We start from the raw sequence: 20,671 nt of genomic DNA on the forward strand, positions 1-20,671 counted from the left end.
AGAAAAAAAAAAAAGAAAAAAAAAGAAGCTATGTTTTTTAAATATAAATATTTTGTAATAACAATATACACTACTGGTCAGTAATTTGGGGTCAGTTATTTTTTCTTTTCTTTCTTTTTAAATAAAATCAATACTTTTATTCAGCAAGGATGTGTTAAATTGATAAAAAGTGATAGTAAAGAAAATATATTATTAGAATATATATTATTAGAATTTTTTTTATTTTGAATAAATGCAGTTCTTTTTAACCTTTTATTCATCAAATATATTAGACAGCAGAACTGTTTCCAACACTCATAATAAATCAGAATATTAGAATGATTTCTAAATGATCATGTGATAGACTGGATGTTACATGTGACACTGAAGGCTGGAGTAATGATGCTGAAAATTCAGCTTTTCATCACAGGAATAAATTATTTTTTTTAAAGTATATTCAAATAGAAAACTATTATTTTAAGTTGTAATAATATTTCACAATATTAAATTTTTTTTCTGTAAATCATATAAATGCAGCCTTGATGAGCAGAAGAAACTTTTTTCAAAAACATTAAAAATATGTTTTCAAACTTTTGGTCTGTACTGTATATATATATATATATATAATTTACGGGCAATTTGTTTAAATTTTTTACATTACGTGCTCTCTTTGAATATATTTAAGTGATTGCATATGTATTTATTTATATATAAATAAAGAAGAATGAATATAGTGACTGAACTTGGGTTTATCATATGCCTATCTGTCATAGTATGCAATCACTTAAATATATTCAAAAAGAGATTGACTTGAAAAGCACTTAATGTAATTGAACAAATTACCCGTAAATTATTATATTAAAGCAATATTTATTTATTTAAACCATCACAGAAAAAAGCATCAATGAATAAATGAAGTTCTCGTTCGATATCTAGATTTTTTTTTATTTCTTTATCTCTTTATTTATAAAATAAAAAGTGAATTATTATACCTAAATGGTATCTAAACTTTAATTATGTGCGCGTTATCTTGATCCACACTCCATACCAGTTGGTGGCGGAAATACACCATTGTGTTCTTTGTCAACCGCCAATAAAATCCAAGAAGAAGAAGAAGAAGAATTATGTGCGCGTTTAGGGTATACTATTTGCCATTTACGAACTCTTAATTTGAAGAGCTCGTGGACGAAAACACTTGCTGGCTGTGTCTCAATAGCGTTGGAACTGAATATCCAGACAGCATGTTTCACTCGCCCCGTCCTCTCTGAGTAGACAGCTCACTCGTCTGGGCTCGCGGTCTGTGTGTGGAGTATGTGACGCGTGCTCTTCGGATCGTACTCGGGAGAGAGAGAGAGAGAGAGAGAGAGAGAGAGAGAGAGAGAGAGAGAGAGAGAGAGAGAAAGAGAGAGAGAGAGAGAGAGAGAGAGAGAGAGAGAGTTCACGCAGCGAGAGAAACATACGCAATGTCTGCTGTGCGCGTCAGTGGCTGATGTTAGAGATGTGAATCCTGCAGGAAGAGGACAACTAACCACTGTGTGACATAATAAACACCGTCGTTCATCTGCCTGCAGGTAAATACCAACTCATGAGCAGTTCTCAACACTTTTACCAATTGTTTTTAACATTTAAATGAGATCAGGGATAGCAACTGTAGCTGCCTAACGGGGCTGTAATGTGAATCAGGAAGTATCTGTGAGTTTATACGTAATTTTCTTTAAGGAAGATTGTTATAGCTACTTTGCGCCTACAGAATAGGACAGTAAACACATTAGTGATTTAGTAATAGTAATAGTTGGCCTTTGTCGACTTGATCAATCAGTTTTTGGTCATCTAAGACCACATCTTCTGAGATTTGCCAACTACGGCCATTACAGCAGTACAACATGATATATTAATAGTAGCTCTAGGTTTATGATGATGTAGATGTACTGTCTTACATCAGAGGTGTCAGACTCTTTTTGATGGACCCTCACTCTAATAAGGCAATGTCCTTGAGAGGGACTCCTTCCTTCCTAAAATACAAGAACTTTGATGTGTTTAAGGTGTACAATAGCATTAATTTAATGTACAAAATATCATACTAATCATACAAAATATCAACTAATAAAAAATACAACTTGTTGTTTGCCAATTAAGTTACTAGCTCTTTTATTGTCACTGTTTTATTGAAATATTATGTGCAAAGTATTCAATTGAGTATTAATATGTATTACATTTAGTCATTTAGCAGGTGCTTTTATCCAGTGTGACTTACAGTTGATGACAACAGAAGTATTAATAGTATTAAGTTTGGAGTTTATCAGAGATGTTACAGCTATTGATGTTTGATGTTTCAGTCTGAAGAGGAAGGTTTCATTTCAATGCAAGTGTATTTGTGTATTGTTGTCACAGTAAGTGTTTGGAGGATGATGCCAAAAACACACTCTACTGTGTAAAAGTACTATTCATAACGTCACTAGATAAGAGTGATGAGCTTGAAATATTTTTTTTTGTCAACCCCCCCCCCCCCCCCCCCCCATCCAACTATGAGCAGTTTTTTTTCTTCTTATCAGCGTACCTACTAAGGGGTGTTAAAAACCCTAGGAAAGAAATTATTAAAATAAATAATTAATCTCATGATTCTCATGTCTTAGAATGTTAGAATGAAACAGTTATGCAACCACATTGGGCAAATGTTTAACTATTTAATGTAAAATATTATAGATTTTATATTATACCATGTAAAATATTGAATCATTGGTAGCATCTTGACATCACAAAATTGTATATTTTGTACAAAAAGTGCAAAAAATCTTGCAAAACATTTTGCACTAATCCTGTAGTTTTGCCATGAGTGTTTCATAGACTATTGTTTTAGAGAATAACTGTCAAATATGGGGCTGTTTTCCAAAAAGGAGTGTTAACGTGCCGTCACATTAACCCTGAAATCTTGGCATGACTAGGCCCCTTTTTGGAAGGGCTTCAGCCCCCTAGAATTCTTCCCAGCCCTTTGAATTTTAATTTATTTGCTTTAGCCCCTTTAAAACTCATGTTGTGAAGACAGCAGCACTATCTTCAGATATTTCACTTCGACACCTTTCCCAGCTGAGTCTTTGTTATTCAATGCATTCTTCAATCGGCAGTGCCAACTACACAGAAGCAGATGACAAGATCTGTGTATTTATTCAGCGGCTGCCGTGACACCTGCATCTGTGCTGTTCTTTGTTATGAATGCAGTTTACACAACCTAATGCAAGAGCAATGCAAAACTGTTTCCCATTTCAAAATAGAGTATGTCACTCACTCTTCACAAAATATGCCTTTGCTTCATCATGTAGCCTATTAGAATGCACACAGCATTCATATTCATATGTGTGAGTTATATTTTAGACACACTATTGTATGTTTAATTTCACGAACAAAAACTGTTCCAACTAAGCCACAACAGAACTGTTGCACATCGCTGGGTAACACGCAACAGTATTTCGTTACTGAATGAATCTGTAATTTTGAACAAAACAGGTGAGTCAGTGATTCAACGACACGTTCCTGAATGAATCAGCTGCTAGAACAAATCGGTTGGTTGAATGACTCCCTCATTAAAACCTAGAGCCTTTTGTTTTTTAAGACATTAATGGAAAGGGTTAATTTCTGTTAACTGGTGCATATAATTTATTGATAGTTTTCATGTGACGTCACATACTTATAGTAACGGCAAAACAAAGCTTAGCTCCACTGACCGCCAGTTATTTTTTTTGGATCGTTTGGATTAAGTTGTAGGAAAACGCTGATATTAAAAAGGCGAAATTCAGTAAACACCTTATTTATGATGTTTATCTTGTACAGGCAAGTATAAGACCCAGAATATAAACATATTCCCATAGAAAACCATTATAAGGAAAACACTGAACTATTAAGTTGATTTCTGGCCTCATTTGCTTGCCTAGGCTTTGTAAACTATGCATCATTAATATAGAGATTACTGAATTTGATATTTTATTATTACTGTTTTAAATATATTAAGGCACTTTAAGTGTTTTTACAGCACTTTGTTGTGCAGTTTAATGATTGAAATTCTGCCGCAGATGCTTAATATGGATTGCAAATGGCCAAAACTGGTCCCACTTTATATTAGGTGGCCTTAACTACTATGTACTTACATAAAAAAATAAGTACAATGTACTTATTGTGTTCATATTGTATTGTAAAACACTTTTGCTGCTATTTAGGTGGGATAGGGGTAAGGTTAGGGAGAGGGTTGGTGGTATGGGTAAGTTTAAGGGTGGGTTAAGGTGTAAAGTATGGGTCAACAGTGTAATTATAAATGTAATTACAGAAATTAAATACAGATGTAATTACATGTAGTTTTTTTTTAAATATAAGTACAATGTAAAAACATGTATGTACACAATAAGTACATTGTACTAAATTATTAATTAAAATGTAAGTAGTTAAGGCCACTTAATATAAAGTGGGTCCCCGAAACTTGTTTTTTTTTTTGTTCACATACCTTTGTTTTATTCTTTTAAGAGGTGATCTAAATATTTGCATCTGTGAAACAGAGGGAAAATTGACAGGCTTGTGCTGCAGTTCTGTGGATGTTTCACCCTTCAGGCCTTCGAGGCGGTCACATGACTGAAAGATATGAATTGAATATGCAAATCTTCAGGAATCAGACAGGCCTGAACCAGGCAATGAACCGGCAAAAAAAAAAACATGTTGGTGCATTTCTATGTTTGTGTTTGTACAGGGAGCAGGTGTGCGTGTACCATGTTTTTACATGGAAAAAGGAATTAAAGGGTTAGTTCAACAACAAATGAAAATAAGTCCATTATTTACTCACCCTCAAGTCATTCTTTCAGACGAACCCTTCCATGTACAACAGTGAGCACAAGCTACATTAAAGTGACATTTTGAATATGGATATTTTTCTTACAAAAATGCAGCGATACGCTACGGAAGGCATTTGTTTACCCCATGTGAGACAGTTTTATTTTTCATGGATGGGAGCTTTTTATTTTACTTCTTTTGGACTGATGCATACAGCATCCGCTAAGTGGCATTAAACAGATTGAAATATCAAAGACATTTGATACCATAGCAAATTCGCTTTAGGCAAACCTCTAAGGTTAGCAAAAATACACAATACTGCGATGAGGGAAGGAGTCAATGGAGGAGACTCTGCACTACACAAAAATGGCTTATCATTTAATGAATCGACACCTTGTGGATAACCTTTAACATGTTTGCCATTAAATATATATTTTTTGATTTATCTATTTACACCAAAAAAAGCTGTTAGAATTAAGTTCACGGCACTTCTGATTCATTCCAATGGTATTTGTAAAAAGTGACTGACTGTCATACATCTCGGACAGAGATTGAGTAATGTCAAAGCTATAATGTGTTATCAAGGCATATGTGATCCAAGTTGATGTTACCGTCTCTGGCCACAGTTCTTTCTTCTTTTGTTTAATGGAAGTTTACGGTCTTATTGCATATCACCACCTACTGCTACAGTTGTGCAATTATTTCATTAACAAGGCAACATGAAATCAAAATGGACGATTCTTGTTTTTTATACCGAGTATTGCGACATTTAATCTTATTATTATAATTTTTTTTACATGTGCCCTCAAAATCTTTGATCAAAAACATCTTCAAAATGTGCAAAAAGTGCAAATACTATCAGTGACGAGAATTTAAATACAATTCAGGTTTTGGTAGGGATGACAGCTTTTTTAAATTAAATGTTACAAATGACCAAACGTGTTTAAATGAGCATTGTATGTTAAATTAATTATAAATCATGTTTCGTAATGTTCATATCAGGGAGTGGTCTTTTTACACCCCAGTCTGTTTTTGGTGAATTGTTTATAAAAAAAGGGTAGGTTTGATCCTCAAACACCACTGTATCAGTTATGATATTAATGTATGGAACCCAGAATAACAATAATAATAAAAACACAAAAACATACTGTCCCCCTTTTTAAATTCGTAGACAATGACAAGTGATATTTCAGTGATATTTTGACCACTGAACTAGGAAATGCCGTTGGTTTTCCTTTTTTTTGTTTCTTTTTTTTTTTTAGTAAATGACTGATCAATTCGCTCGTTAAGACCTCATTCCTCATGTGGTATCCTGTAGAGCCCTTTAAGCTTCAATGAAACTTTTGACCTTCAATCATTTGGTAGCCATTGAAGTCCACTATAAGGAGAATAATCATGGAACGTTTTCATCAAAACCCCTTTTTTTTTTGATTGATTGAAGAAAGTAAGATGTAAACATCTTTCAATCATCTGGATTAAATATTTTTTCATAAAATACATAAAACTTTCAATTAGTGTACATGGATTGTTTCTTGTATGCTCTATAAAGTTACAATAGTTACAATATATGATATTATTAGTGTGATTAAATATGAAATTTCCTGAAGATGGTACAAATGTTTTGAAATCATAGGAAACCAATATACAAAGACTACATTTGTAAGATCTTGACACAAGTATTTTAAACTAAACATATTTTTAATCGTGAAAGTTCTTGTATATTGTTGACCCAGGTGCTGAACTCGATGTATAATGTCTCGAAGAGGACGGTCAAAAAAATCCAAAGCTCACACATTCACAGGACAGTGTGAAGGTCCAGGGGTCCATGTTTTTCTATTCTGGACCAAAGAGGGAGAGCGCTGCCTGACTTACAAGGAGGGTGAGGTGACTGCTGAAGATCTCACCATCTTCGCAGCAAAGGCTGTGGGTAGGTTTGGGTGTGGGTTCCAGTAAAAGCTTGAATTTTCTTTGCTCTCAGCCAGCTAAAATGTTTTCTGCCTTCCTCAGGGATCACTCCAGTCTGTCATGCCTTGTTTGCTCTGTATGACCCAGCATCGTCATGTTGGTACAGTCCAAATCACACATTTAATGCAGAAGACCAGTTTGGCCTTTTGTTGCATTTCCGTATGAGGTAAATATGAGATTGTGAGCACGTGAAGATTTATGCAATATGCATAGAGATATGTATTATGCTTGTCTGCTTGAATGGAGTTAAACATCAATAAACGTTATTGCTTCTTAGATTTTACTTCCATAACTGGCACGGATTAAGTGAAAAGGAACCAGTAGTGACACGTCATGCATTACGGACTGGAATAGGGGTTGAGCCGGTGACGTCTCCTTTGCTGGAGATGACCTCCCTGGAATACCTCTTTGCTCAGGTGAATTTTACAACCTGTAAAAAAGATATTACTGAAATGCCATAGCATCACTGTTTTTGAGATTTCTTTCTGGACTGAACAGCGATCTCTAGCGATTGTGAAACACCTGTATTACTCAAGCTAAATAATCTGTCCTTGTGAGGGTCTTATTATAATGTTTCCTCCTAATGTTGGCATGCAAGATCATTTAGGATGTAGTTTGTAGGACAGATTCATAAAACAAACCATGCACTAAAAGGTGTCGGATAATGTCAGGCTAAAAGGAGTCATTGTTAGATTCGCCATGCAATGCAAATTTACTCATTTTCTAAATGCATGTTATAAATCTAATTGTAAATGATTCATCCTTTTACATGGTACATTTAAAAGTAATTGTAACCTTTGTTTACTCAAAATGTCAGAACTGGTCCTTCCAGAGAAAATGACAGAAATCCTATTAACATCCGATTTATAGAATCCCTATATTTATTTATTTCTTTTTCAATAATATGCTACACTCGTGTGTGTCACATTTAACGTATATACATGTACACATAACAATAATAATGTAACGATAATAGAAAAACGAAATGATTAAGTTTTCTATGATACATTGTGTTTTACCATTTTTATGTACTAACTACTGTCCAAAAAAAGTCTTTTAAGTTGATTTTGTTGATTCTCTTACCAGGCTAAATATGATTTTGTGAATGACTTGACATGTTTGGATGCAGTGAGGGGAGAGGAAGAGATCAGTCGCTTTAAGAATGAATGTCTAGGTATGGCTGTGCTTCACCTCTCTTACACAGCACTGCAGAGTGGCTCTTCTCTACAGGATGTGGCCAAGCATACCAGGTGCGGGCTTCAGCTTTCTTTACTGAAACAGAGCTGTTTAATGAGGAACTTAATTCAAAGATATGTTATTGAAGAATGTTAGCTAGTGACTTTTCCCACCCTCTCTCATTTGCTACTGTGTCTTGTTGAATTCTGAGTGATTACTCTCATTGTATATGAAATACAATAGAAAATAGATTGAATTACAGCACTTTCCTGCAGTCAGTAACAAGCTGAAGGTTTGGTGTGTCAAATGCAGTTTTTAAATGTGTCATCTGTGAAATGTGACCCTGGACCACAAAACTAGTGTTAAGTTGCAGTAACATATTAAGTAAAGTAAAGTTAAGTAGCATATTAAGTAAAGTTCATGTTCCATGAAGATATTTTGTAATTTTCTTACTTTAAATAGATCAAAACTTTATTGGTAATATGTCTTGCTAAGATCTTAATTAGGACAAATTTAAAGTCGATTTTCTAAATATTTAGATTTTTTATTTTTGCACCTTCAGATTCCATATTTTCAAATAGTTGTATTTAACCAACCATACATCAATGGAAAGCTTATTTATTCACCTTTCAGTCGTATAAATCTCAATTTCAACAAATTGACCCTTAGGACTGGTTTTGTGGTCCAAATGTGCTATAGTCTATGCAAGTCATACTAAAATGATCAGGCACCTTGTTAAAAATAAATCTTTGTCTATCCTTCCTCCATTGCATCCCTCAATCGTTTTCGCGACACATTGCCCGGAACAACGTCCTGACGAGGTTCCGTATTCGACGCGTGTTCACCAACTTTGTGAAAACTTTCCAGCAGCACACAGTGGGCATGGGAAAACTTGGATTACAAGAGGTCGTGTACAAGTATATATCCACGCTGGAGCGCCTGGCACCAAATTTTGGCATCGAGACCTTCCCTGTGTTCAGTCTTGACCTGAGAGCTGATGGAGATGGCAGTGGGTCGTACCTCAATGCCTCCCGAACACAAGCTCCCTCTGAGGAAACTGTGAACGGTCAACCTACTCATGAGATCAGAGTGTCTGGCTCAGCAGGCATATGGTGGAGGAAGACATTAGCACAATGGGTAAGTTGATGAAGTGCATAGTTAACCTTCATCTGCACCAATAGAACTGTACTCTTAAATTCTTCCCACTTTCAGGAGAATGACTATATTCCTAGTCAGAACAGTGAAGCAAAGCCCCCCGATGAACAGGAAATAGACAACTGGAAGATCTTCTGTGACTTTCCTGAGATTTCTCTTATTGCCATTCAGGGCATAAACGTCTGCATCAGTCGCCAAGACAACATGTCAATGGTAAATAGTCGGGTAGAGCTGTATTTGGTTTCCATCATTTGTGTTCATGCTATAGGTGCTCGCCTACATATATTTGTGTTCCAGGACATGTGTTTGGGCTCCAGTCTCCAGGCTCGTTCTCTGGTTTCATTGCTGGATGGATATTTCCGCCTTACAACCGACGCGCATCATTATCTTTGTCACGAAGTGGCTCCGCCCAGAGTGGTTCTCAGTGAGACCAATGACCTGCACGGTCCCATACTGTACGTCACTCACATTTTCACATGCAGCCATGTGGCCTTCCACCATTTTTATAGATTTTTTATTGACTCTTTATCTTGCTCTTAGAGATGAGTTTGTGCTCCAGAAACTGAAGAAAGAAGCAGATGAGGGAGCGTTTATTGTGCGCTGGAGTGTTTTGGATTTCCATCGCATAATCCTGGCATCTCTGAGTCGGACACAGGTTATGCTCTAGTTCTGGGTTTGTGTGAAATGAATGTGAAAGTGCTGGGAAGGTTACTTTGGAAATGTAATAGGTTACAGATTACGAATTACCCTGTTTAAAATGTAATCAGTAGTGTTAGCTATTTCAATTACAGACTTTAGCACCTCTCTTTACTTTGAGATTGTTTTGTTTTTTCTCCCAGCACTGGAATGCATTTTTCTCCCATTTGCCAGGGTGGCAAGTCTCAGAGGTTGTAGCCAAAAGTTTTCAGCATGCCGCTATGCAAATTCGTTCAAGAAAACCAATTAAAAGCATCAGCTAACTAAAAGCCTTTAAATGACAGGAGGCAGTGTGCACATCGAAAACAGGCAAAGGCAGCTTTTTACAGAAAATATTCAGATGTAACCCCCTTTGTAACTGAACTACATATTTTTTCCTCAGTAACTGTAACTGATTCCAGTTACATTTAATGTGTAATTAATGGCATTACATGTGACTAGTCACTCCCCAACACTGGTTAAGTATTACTAGTGGTGCTTAATAATTAAGCTTATGAATGTGAAATAATTAACTTGATAGACAGGCAAACTTGTCTTGGCTTGACTTAGATAGGTGGCATCTGTGGAAGAGGTGAGCTTGTTTGTAAAAATCATGCCACTTTGTGTACAATTGCTTGCGGCACAAAGTGCGAAAGATCTTTTAGTGGTTACCATACATCATTGTGCAACGAAAGATGTCTCAATTCTACAAATCACATGGCATTTGTCCCATCCCTCTCTCTCTCTCTCTCTTCCACTCCACTTCCTGTCAGCCCTGAACTGTCCCATCATAATAAAGCCAAAAATAGGAAAAATAAATCTCATCCCCACCCTAAATTGTTTTATTTTATGATGACCAGTTTCACAGATGGACGTCGCAATACAGAAGAAAATGTCTGTGGCTACATCCTTTAAATGTTCATGTATATTTCCGATTGACTTTGATTCCGACAGGATGGAGAAAATCCGAAATACAAACAGTTCAGAATTACCCAGGACGGCTCCACGTTCAGACTGGAAGGCTGGGATCAAGAGTTCTCCAGCATAAAGGAGCTCACCAGTAGCTTAAAGACCTTCGTGCTGAAGTCTGGAGAAGACAGCTTCACTTTGAAGAAGTGCTGCCTGCCCAGACCAGGAGGTGAGCGTGTGTGTATTTTCTGCTCGGCAGACTTCACAATCAAACCTCTGAGTCATCCTGGAGTGCATCTCTGATTAGGGAAAATTTCCACAGAAATACTCGATTCTTATCATTTAGTGAGTCATGAGTCAACGGGTTTTTATGGTTCTCTTGCAGAGCTATCAAACCTTCTCGTAATGAGAAAGGGTGCCAGCAGTAGCATTAAAACAGTCTCTGAAGCCTTAAACCTGAGCCAGCTGCGGTTTCATCAAATTAAGGACAAGGAAATTACAAAGGTATGTGATCGTACGCAATCATTCGCCCTTGTATCCTCGTGAGCTGAGCACTACAGTACCAAACCATTGATCAGGGGCTTTTTCATGCATTCCGCTTTGGTAGATAAGGCGAACTGATAAAATGAAAGCAGACAACACTTCTCTAGATATCAGACTTGTAGCTTTTCAGAAACAAAATGAGTGTTTCTTTTTAAGTTTGGGCACTTTTAACCTTGAGACCTTAACCTTTTACAAAATAAACATTAAAATAGTGTACAAAACTTAAATGAATTATTAATAGATCGATTGGACTGGAAATAGATTGGAAACAATGTCAAATACGATGTGGAATAACAAAAACAATTTAAAAACGCATCAACAAGTAAATAAGTTATTTATTTATATTTTTCAGCCTCCGCTGACATCATCTTTAAGTATTTTTTTTTGTTGTTGTGATGAAAATGGCAGTGAATGAGGTTGCGTTTTTTATAAACCATTTGAGTAAAAAACAATAAAATCTTGTTATAAAACCCATAAAGGATGTGAACTTCATGTAGCAGAGAGAAAAATGTCAACCCTTGGATCAATAAACTGTTTCGGAAACTGAAGAAAATCTTTTTGGCATTATTTGCTGGATGCAGGAGCAGCACTTGGGACGAGGGACCAGGACTAACATTTACTCGGGCTGGCTGAAGGTTCACGGTTCACTAGAGGATGAAGACGACGAGTCTAATAACAATCACCGCAACGTAAAAGGCATCCGAGTTGTCCTGAAAATTCTGGACCAGAGCCACAAGGATATAGCACTAGTAAGAGTCCTCTGATAATGTATCGTAAACTCCAGCGAATGCCCAGACGATATCTGATTGACTGTGTTCATGTCCAGGCATTCTTTGAGACGGCTAGTCTCATGAATCAGGTGTCACACTGTCATCTGGTCTTTGTGCATGGAGTTTCAGTCAAGGGATCTGAGAGTGAGTGCCGTGCCCTTTTAGACTTCCTCTTTAAAGGCCACAAGTGTCGTCAAAGCTGTTTTTGTTGTCTTTTTGTAATGCAAACTGTACTTTTTACCATCCGCCAAACCTGTTATGTATCCGTTGACTGTACTGTTGTTCTGTGAACAGACATCATGGTGGAGGAGTTTGTGGAGTTCGGCCCATTAGACGTGTTCCTGCACCGAGAGAAGCAGCGTGTCACTCCTCAGTGGAAGTTTACTGTGGCTAAACAGCTTGCCAGCGCTCTTTGCTATCTTGTGAGCTATTAAGTCAGTGTGGGATTTTTAAAATAGAACAGCTTACATCAATAATTGCCAAGATCATTCTCTCAGATCATTCTATGTAATTAGTCTCCTTTGAGTGAATCACACGAAAACGGTCATATTTCACCCTAAAATCAAAAGAATGTGTTTGTTTTTGCATGGGAACATTATATAATAAAAAAATATGATTCTATAATTTTAACGAGCAAGGTAAAACTCAAGAAAATGTTGAATTTCAAGAAATATTAATAATTTAAAATGGTTACACTTTATTTTAAGGTGTCCTTGTTCTTGTTACAGTGTAATTCTATATATTTAATTTCAAGAACAATTCATTAAATATCAATCAACATAAACAAGTAATTCGAGACATATTACACCTCTAAATCAATGGGAAAATATTCAAATAAATTATATTTTTATTTTTTAAAGCCTATTTTTAACATGATTTTAATACGATTGACAGTTACATCCAATTCTCATTACTGTAATCTGAAAAATACATTTGATGTTTTTGAATTAAATATTCTTTTTTTAAAATATACTGTACCTTTTAAGAAATGTCAGACATTTCACCTCAAAATCAAAAAAACAATTACTATTATAAGAAATTGTGTTTGCATTAAGGAAATGTAATCCTGTATTTAGGGACATTTGTTTCAATGTAACAAACTACTTTATATAATTATTACAATATTTTTTATGTTAAGCATATTTGGTGTAGGATGCATACAGAAATGAGAATGAGATAAATAATCATTAAATGTCAAAAAAAAATTCCCAACATCCTAATAATATATATTATTTATTTTATTGATCCATCCATAACCTTGCTCTTCACAGGAGACAAAGCGTTTGGTCCATGGAAATGTCTGTGGCAAGAATATTCTGGTGGTCCGGACGGGTTTGGAGGAGGGGACGTCCCCATTTGTGAAGCTCAGTGACCCTGGCATTTCTCTGTCGGCTCTGTCTCGTGCAGGTAACCGAGAACTGTGTTGTTATTCACACGAACTGTAGAGCCGAGTACATCCTGTACCCCTCTATCTGTGTCATTGCCCTAGTTACCTCAGTCCGCTTGTCACTACTGTTTACTTCATCAGATTCTCAAATGGTTCACAGAACAGGAAGCTACGAACCAACCACTTCCTTATGGTGATGCACACTTCCTTTAGTCAAGCACGTTTATTAATGTCAGGATGATCATATTTACAGCAGAGAAGCAGCTGTCCAGAATGTACAGTGACAGAAACCCTTCAGCACAGTTTGTTGCTCAAATCCACATGGCTTTTTTAGGAGAAACATCATATTAATTTTCACGAAATAAATCTTCCTGATGAGTGCTAAATCATCCAGACTGAAAAATTCCCTAGGATCGCATTTTATGTCAGAAAATGACAAAGGCTTTGTTTCACATGTTTGTGTTTTACTTGAAGAGCGTGTGGAGCGCATCCCGTGGATTGCTCCGGAGTGTATCGCCGACGGGGCCCGTGTAGGAAGCGCTGCAGACCAGTGGAGCTTCGGAGCAACTCTGCTGGAAATCTGCAACAACGGAGATCTTCCGATCAGCGGCAGCACACTGCCTGAGGTACGGCTTCCTCCAGCTGTGTACTGACAGCACATACTCACACCGCCGCCTAATAAGCTCTCCTCCGTCTACAGAAGGAGCGATTCTACGAGACGCAGAGTCGTCTGGCGGTGCCGTCTTCTCAGGAGCTGGCGAGCTTCATCAGCATGTGTCTGACCTACGACCCCGCTGCACGCCCGTCCTTCCGGACCATCCTGAGAGAGCTAACGGAGATTCAGATTAAAAGTGAGTGTTTGAACACCGTGTGCTCAGGGGTTTTCTGTTGTTTGGTTGTGCTATCACTACCATGGTACTATTATAGTGAAAGTTCATCCAAAAATGATAATTCTGTCATCATTTACTCGTCCTCATGTTGTTCCTAACCTCAGAAGAAGAACAGATGTCTTCTTTTATCCATATGAGGAAAGTTAATTGGGCCTGATGTTGTTTGGGTCCCAGTGTTCTTCAAAATATATGTTTTTATGTTATATAGAAGCAATTCATGTAGTTTTGATATGAAGGTGAGTAAATGATGACAGAATTTAAATTTTGGGGGGAACTGTTTCTTTAATACTAGGCACTCACGATGTTCAGTATCTCTATCCAACTCTCCTAAGGCATGTAAAAGCAAAATTGAAGATGAATTCATGATTGCTGTCTTATTAGCACCACAGTAACCAATTACAAGCATTTCCCTGTTCTTGAACAGAAGCTGCGAGGCCATTTAATGCAATTAGAAACCATCTCTAAAGTGAGCAGATAGAGAAGCTACTGCTGCTGCTGATAAAGAACATGTTGTTAGTCTTTCAGAATTGCAGAAAATACATTTTTGATGTTAAAAGGCATAATAAGTATGGAAAAATGGGATTTGTTTTGAGATCTCTGTTATCCGCACATCATAATAGTAATTGTAAAATCAACAAGTTTGCTTGCAACAGAATTTCTCTAAAGTCAATAATGCAATCTTTCAATATGGTTTAATTTACAAAATGTTTAAAATATAAGGCCTTTATAATATTTCAATGTTGTTGAAACTAAATGAAAAGAAGAGAATAATGTATTTCATGATGTATTCATAACATTAACATTTCTGTTACAATTGTGTAGTAATTCCAAACAAATATCACTTAAAATAGGCATTTCTATTAGTCACAAAACATTTATTTGTCTTTTATAGTATATTAGCATATATTAATGTCTGGACGCATCAACACTTACAGTATTATGTAAAATAAAGTGTGTACGTTCATATTATCAGCCATCATATTGGTTATTAACCATAATATCACTTTTAGGTAATATCACTACCTTAGGTAAAACCATGTTTTTGAATAATATATTTATGTTCCATACATTGAACGGCAATGAATAATTATACACTGTTAATTCATGAAAAAAAAACTGTGTTTTGTGACTTCAGAAATTGATATGTTATTGTCTTCTTCAATGAGATCCAGACATTTCATCGGAATGTGAGTCACTCCCAGACAGAGACCCCAGCCTCTTTTACAAACGTTACCTGAAGAAGATCAGGGATCTGGGAGAGGTCAGTTTACGGTTCCTGCTCAATCATTTGTTTCAGTTTGTACTGTAATATTTCAGTTTTGTTAGGATACTCTGTGACTTGCTTCCAGGGACATTTTGGAAAGGTGATGCTGTACGTCTATGACCCTGGCAATGATGGAACGGGAGAATACGTGGCGGTGAAGGCATTGAAACAAGAGAGTGGAAGTAACCTCCACGATTCCTGGATGAAGGAGATTGAGATACTCAAGTCACTTTACCACAACAATATTGTCAAATACAAGGGGTGCTGTACTGAACTGGGTGAGTAAAGTCACTAGCTTATAGCCCACATTAAAGAAAAGAGTCATGTTCATTAGCTTTCTATATTCTAGTGTATGGCTAAAAGACACCTGTATTGGAGAAAAACTAATTTGAAACTGAATAAAGCATAAAGAAAAATAATAAACAAACAGCTCTGGTCTGAGGCAGTGACATTTTAGTGTTGAGATACTATTATTATATATATTATATATATTTTTTTTAGGTGTGTACATTTTGTTTGTTTATTTCAGTTTCAGTTTCAGTTATTTCCCTATATGAAGTTAAACTAAATGAAAATGAAAAATGTTTCCTTGGCCACTACCTGAAATGAAATAAGAGTCTGGATTTTATTTTATTTCAGGTAATGTTTATTTTCTTGGCTTTTAGTCATATGTTTATTAGTGTAATATGACCTGTACATACCACTTTTAGCATATATATGTTTCACATTCTAGGAATATGGACCCAAATTTGAATGTTAAACAAATATTACGGGCCATAGATAATTCTTCTCTTGAATAACAATAATTTATGTAAATAATTTTTTTTTTTTTAATTTAATTTAATTTAACTCCACCTCCACCAAATGTATAAATATCAGCTGCCTCCGACTAGGCAGCAAATCATCATTTCCTGGGCTATGTCCCTCCCCACTTTCTGTTTCTATTGGAAATACTTTATAAACTCATGCAAACTGTGACGGCCACACTCACGTGTACTATATGTGCTATTTTGTTTTAGGTGGACAGGTGGTGCAGTTAATCATGGAGTATCTTCCACTGGGAAGCCTCAGAGAGTACCTTCCTAAACATCGGCTGGGAATCGCACAAAGCCTCCTGTTTGCGCAGCAGATCTGTATGGTGAGGAACTCACACCCTTCAGAGTCAAACTGTATCTACTACAGAAAAACGAATAGTCCTTACTCTGCTGTCCGATCTGTACTGCTGCACTTATAGGGGATGGACTATCTGCACTCCAAGCGCTACATCCACCGGGATTTGGCTGCACGGAATGTGTTGGTGGAGAATGAAGGCGTGGTTAAGATCGGCGACTTCGGCTTGACAAAGTACATTCCCGAAGGGGAGATCTACTATCGTGTTCGTGAGGACGGAGACAGCCCTGTGTTCTGGTGAGCTGTAATAGCTGGAGGCTTGGGGTGATGGGTAATGTTCTCTAACGTTGAGTGCTTTTATCAATACAACATGATCTGTTAATGGATTTATGGACGTCAGTAGACATAATGTGGTGACAGCTAAGTGAAAGCATAAGTGTGATTGATATCCATCGACACAATTATTGAATAATTCAGCAGAAAATAGAATAATTGAATAAGACAAAAACAAATGTTGGCAACCTTGCATATATCTTTGACATATTGAATTCATCTCTAAAACAAACAGCTGTTATTCCAAAACCCATTCTTTTCTGCTTTTTAGGTATGCCATAGAGTGCCTCAAGGAGAGCAAGTTTTCCTTTGCCTCTGATGTTTGGTCCTTTGCTGTGACCCTCTATGAGATCTTAACCCACTGCAACCATCGCCAAAGCCCCCCTTCAGTATGTCTCTTGCTTTGATAGTTTTGCATCATTTTGTAATGTTAACGCAAAAAGTGCATTCTGATATATTCCAGATTTGCACATAAAGAAATACAAGTGTAATGCTGTACCTTCAGTAATCAACAAAATGACCAAAAATGTAATGTAAAAATTATATTTACATGCATCATATAATACAGAAAAAAAGGTTAAAAAAAAGCTCTGGTGTGACGCAGTGTGATTTTAGTAACTTTTTTTGTAATCCTTGTATTACTTTTTTATATTTATATATATATAAAATTTGTTTGATGTTTTCCTTTTTTATTTTAGTTCAAGTTTTAATAATTTAGTTGTTGTTTTTTATTTCTTGTGTCATTTTAGTTATTTTATTTAAATTAAATAAAAATACTAGCTGAAATAAAATGAGCTTCAGAATTTTTATACATTTTTATTTTATTTGAGTAAATGTTTTTTCTTTTTTTCATCAGAGTAATTTTTTTAAGGTTTTAGTTTTAGTTAACCCTAGTGTGATGCAGCAGCAGTGAAAGGGATAGTTCACCCAGGAATTAAACGACTTTTAGGAAAATATAATTGGAGTTATATTAAAAAAATGGTGTGGCTCTTCCAAGTTTTATGAATGAATTGGGTTTAAGATTTTGAAGCCCAAAAAATGTTATCCATCCTTCATAAAAAGTGCTCCGCAAAGCTCCGGGGGGTTAATAATAGCTGTGAATTTTCTTACACAAATGCATGGGTTCACTTCAGAAGATCTTTATTAACCCCCGGAGCTGTGTTTAGCACTTTTTATGAAGGATGGATGGATGCAGTTTTTTATTTAGCTTCAAATTCTTAAACCCCATTCACTGCCATTATAAAGCTCGGAAGAGCCAGGACATTTTTAATATAACTCTGATTGTGTTCGTCTGAAAGAAGAAAGTCATTAGCAACTAGGATGGCTTGAGGGTGAGTAAATCATGGAGTAATTTTCATTTTTGGGTGAACTATCTCTTTAATAATAATCAAACTTCATGCTCCAAGGCCAAAGGGAGTTAGAATGTTCAAAAAGGAAAAGTGTGGACATTCTTTATAATTTCACATTTGTCAAAATCAATTATTTAAAAAAAATTTTAGTGAACTATTCCTTTAAGTTTGCAGTGTCTTTTAAATTGATGGATAACTTTGTTTTTCCATAGAAATTTTTTGAGATGATGGGATTGGTCCATGGTCAGATGACTGTGGTTAAACTTATTACCCTCCTGGAGAAAAACGAGAGACTGCCGTGCCCTCGAGACTGTCCTCGTGAGGTACTGTCAAACTGAGCAGCACAAATATTCGTTCATGCAAAAAAATACAGCACACATATTTTTACATATTTATTTGCACAACCTGAATCCTCATTGCAGGTTTATTTACTGATGGAGCAATGCTGGGATTTCAACCCTGGGCAGCGTCCATCATTCAGTTCCCTGGTTGAGTTTCTGAAGGACATCCGGCAAACCTACAAACAGCAACCGTCTGTGCAGCTCGCTCAGCTCAACCATCGCTGACCTGCTCTTTCTCTCTCTCTGTGCCGTTCTCACAGCCTGTAACCACAGCACTTTACTGTGAGCCTGATCACACTTGGCTCATTGGGCCGTATTTTTAGAAAAGGGGATGTTTTTTTAAATGTTCGGTTGAGGGAACCCACATACTAATGTGCTGGTGTTTGTGCTAGACCCAGAGCTTGGTTCTACAAACCTCTCTTTGAACTGTTCACCGCTTTCAGTCACTTGAGAGATATACAATAACTCAACTTTCTGTTACTCTATAGCCACCAGCATCAGCAAAGGTCCTCTGTCGGTGGCAAAAAGTTAACTGTGACATTAAGTGCTCTTTCATGCAACCGTATGTAAGTTTTTACCTTAAATAATCAGTTTTAAAATCATTCTGGTGGTACACTGACTTCTAAGAAGGTGACTGGCTTCTTTTCCACACTCCACCACAAAAGTCTCTTCTGGGAGTATGTCAGTTTGGTGAGCAAGTACGAAATCCTGGCAAAGCATTGACTCGCTTTACGGCAGCAACATATGCACGTGTGTACAGCTGTCCACTGTAAAAACTATAGTGAAATCCTCACTTTACTGTTAGGGGTCTCAAAAATGCTTTAAGTCAAGTGGCTTGCTGTTGAAACTATAATAACCAAAGAATGCATGGTTTTGGACCTTATTCATTCCTTATTTCATTCTAAATGTAATGTATTATTGTGTAGATACCATCAGGTGTTTAGTTGCTATCAAATTTTACTTCCTCTTTCCGCAGTTCTGCTGTTTTATATATATATATATACACAGGTGCATCTAAAAAAAATTTGAATATCATGGTAAAGTTCTTTATTTTTTTCTATTCTAGATTCATTGCGCACAAACTGGAATATTTCAAGAGTTTGTTTTAATTCTGAAGGTTATGACTTTGAATTTAAATGTAAAATTCAGTATCTCAAAAAATTAGAATATTCCATTTTGAGCTTGATTAGTTTGATTAATTTTGAGTATAAATACTGGGACCTCCTGGGCTAGTTTAGAGCATGCAATGACAATTATGGAAAAAGACTACAGACTTGACAGTTGTCCAGAAGACAATCATCGACCCTCAAGCAGGGTAAGCCACAGAAGATCATCGCTGAAAGGCTGTCTTTGCTTACTCTCAATATATATATGGAGTAAGCAAAGACTGTGACAAGCTAATGGCCTTAAGAATAAGAATTAAGATGTTTACAGTATGATTTAAATGCCACTTTGAATGTTTTTCTTTTTATTTATATTTTCTCTTTTCGAAAAATGTGCAATTCTTCCCACGTTTTATGGATGTACATCTTCTTTTGTGAAATGCTGTCGTCTTAATGTTCAGCTGAATGTATCTATAAAACTCTTTTAATAAATGTAATTATTGAACGTGTATACAGAAATAAAATCTTTTGAGGGGCATTATGTTGTTTAAAAGTGGATCCTTTTGGGGTTTGGGGAAATAGTCAAAGTCAGCATGAAATGAAAAGGCACTGTCCATTTATGTTGTTATTTTTTTTCTTTTTTTTTTTACCACATAACAAAATATGACTTGATCTTCCAGTGAAATGAGGTGAACCACTTATAAGTTCCCATGAGGACCACTGAGATCTTTTATCTTGATCTGGCAACCAGTGCCCATTTTAACGCCTTTAAAACTAGAGAACTGTAAAAATAACTAGCTATAAGCATCGGGGTATTAATATTAAACAAACTCTGTGCTGCAGCTCATAGCAAGGACGTCAATATTGTAAACTGTATGGTTGGCACAAAGTGATATCTTGTAACCTGTACACT

At 36.2% G+C, this 20,671-nt stretch overlaps 1 protein-coding gene across 1 annotated transcript; it reads left to right on the forward strand.

The window, feature by feature from the left end:
* The first annotated feature begins 1,389 nt into the window (after positions 1-1,389).
* tyk2 (tyrosine kinase 2) lies at positions 1,390-19,132 on the forward strand. Its single transcript, XM_059559247.1, has 24 exons — positions 1,390-1,550; positions 6,522-6,715; positions 6,796-6,919; positions 7,031-7,169; positions 7,840-8,003; positions 8,688-9,066; positions 9,142-9,297; positions 9,382-9,539; positions 9,625-9,739; positions 10,714-10,897; positions 11,054-11,172; positions 11,793-11,960; positions 12,038-12,125; positions 12,276-12,403; positions 13,253-13,388; positions 13,843-13,994; positions 14,069-14,219; positions 15,425-15,519; positions 15,608-15,800; positions 16,542-16,660; positions 16,757-16,929; positions 17,237-17,354; positions 18,527-18,637; positions 18,737-19,132. Exons 2-24 carry the CDS (start codon positions 6,541-6,543, stop codon positions 18,878-18,880), a joined length of 3,489 nt encoding a protein of 1,162 aa, XP_059415230.1. The 5' UTR covers positions 1,390-1,550; positions 6,522-6,540; the 3' UTR covers positions 18,881-19,132.
* Positions 19,133-20,671: the final 1,539 nt, after the last annotated feature.

Source organism: Carassius carassius, chromosome 1 (assembly GCF_963082965.1).
Source record: "Carassius carassius chromosome 1, fCarCar2.1, whole genome shotgun sequence".
NCBI lineage: Eukaryota > Metazoa > Chordata > Actinopteri > Cypriniformes > Cyprinidae > Carassius > Carassius carassius.

What these genes read in the sequence shown, in the direction of transcription:
- tyk2 (XM_059559247.1), top strand. Translation starts at nt 6,541, where the DNA reads ATGTCTCGAAGAGGACGGTCAAAAAAATCCAAAGCTCACACATTCACA. An exon ending in GGAAGACATTAGCACAATGG is followed by an intron (nt 9,067 to 9,141) that starts GTAAGTTGATGA and finishes TCCCACTTTCAG; the next exon opens with GAGAATGACTATATTCCTAG. An exon ending in CCAGCGCTCTTTGCTATCTT is followed by an intron (nt 12,404 to 13,252) that starts GTGAGCTATTAA and finishes TGCTCTTCACAG; the next exon opens with GAGACAAAGCGTTTGGTCCA.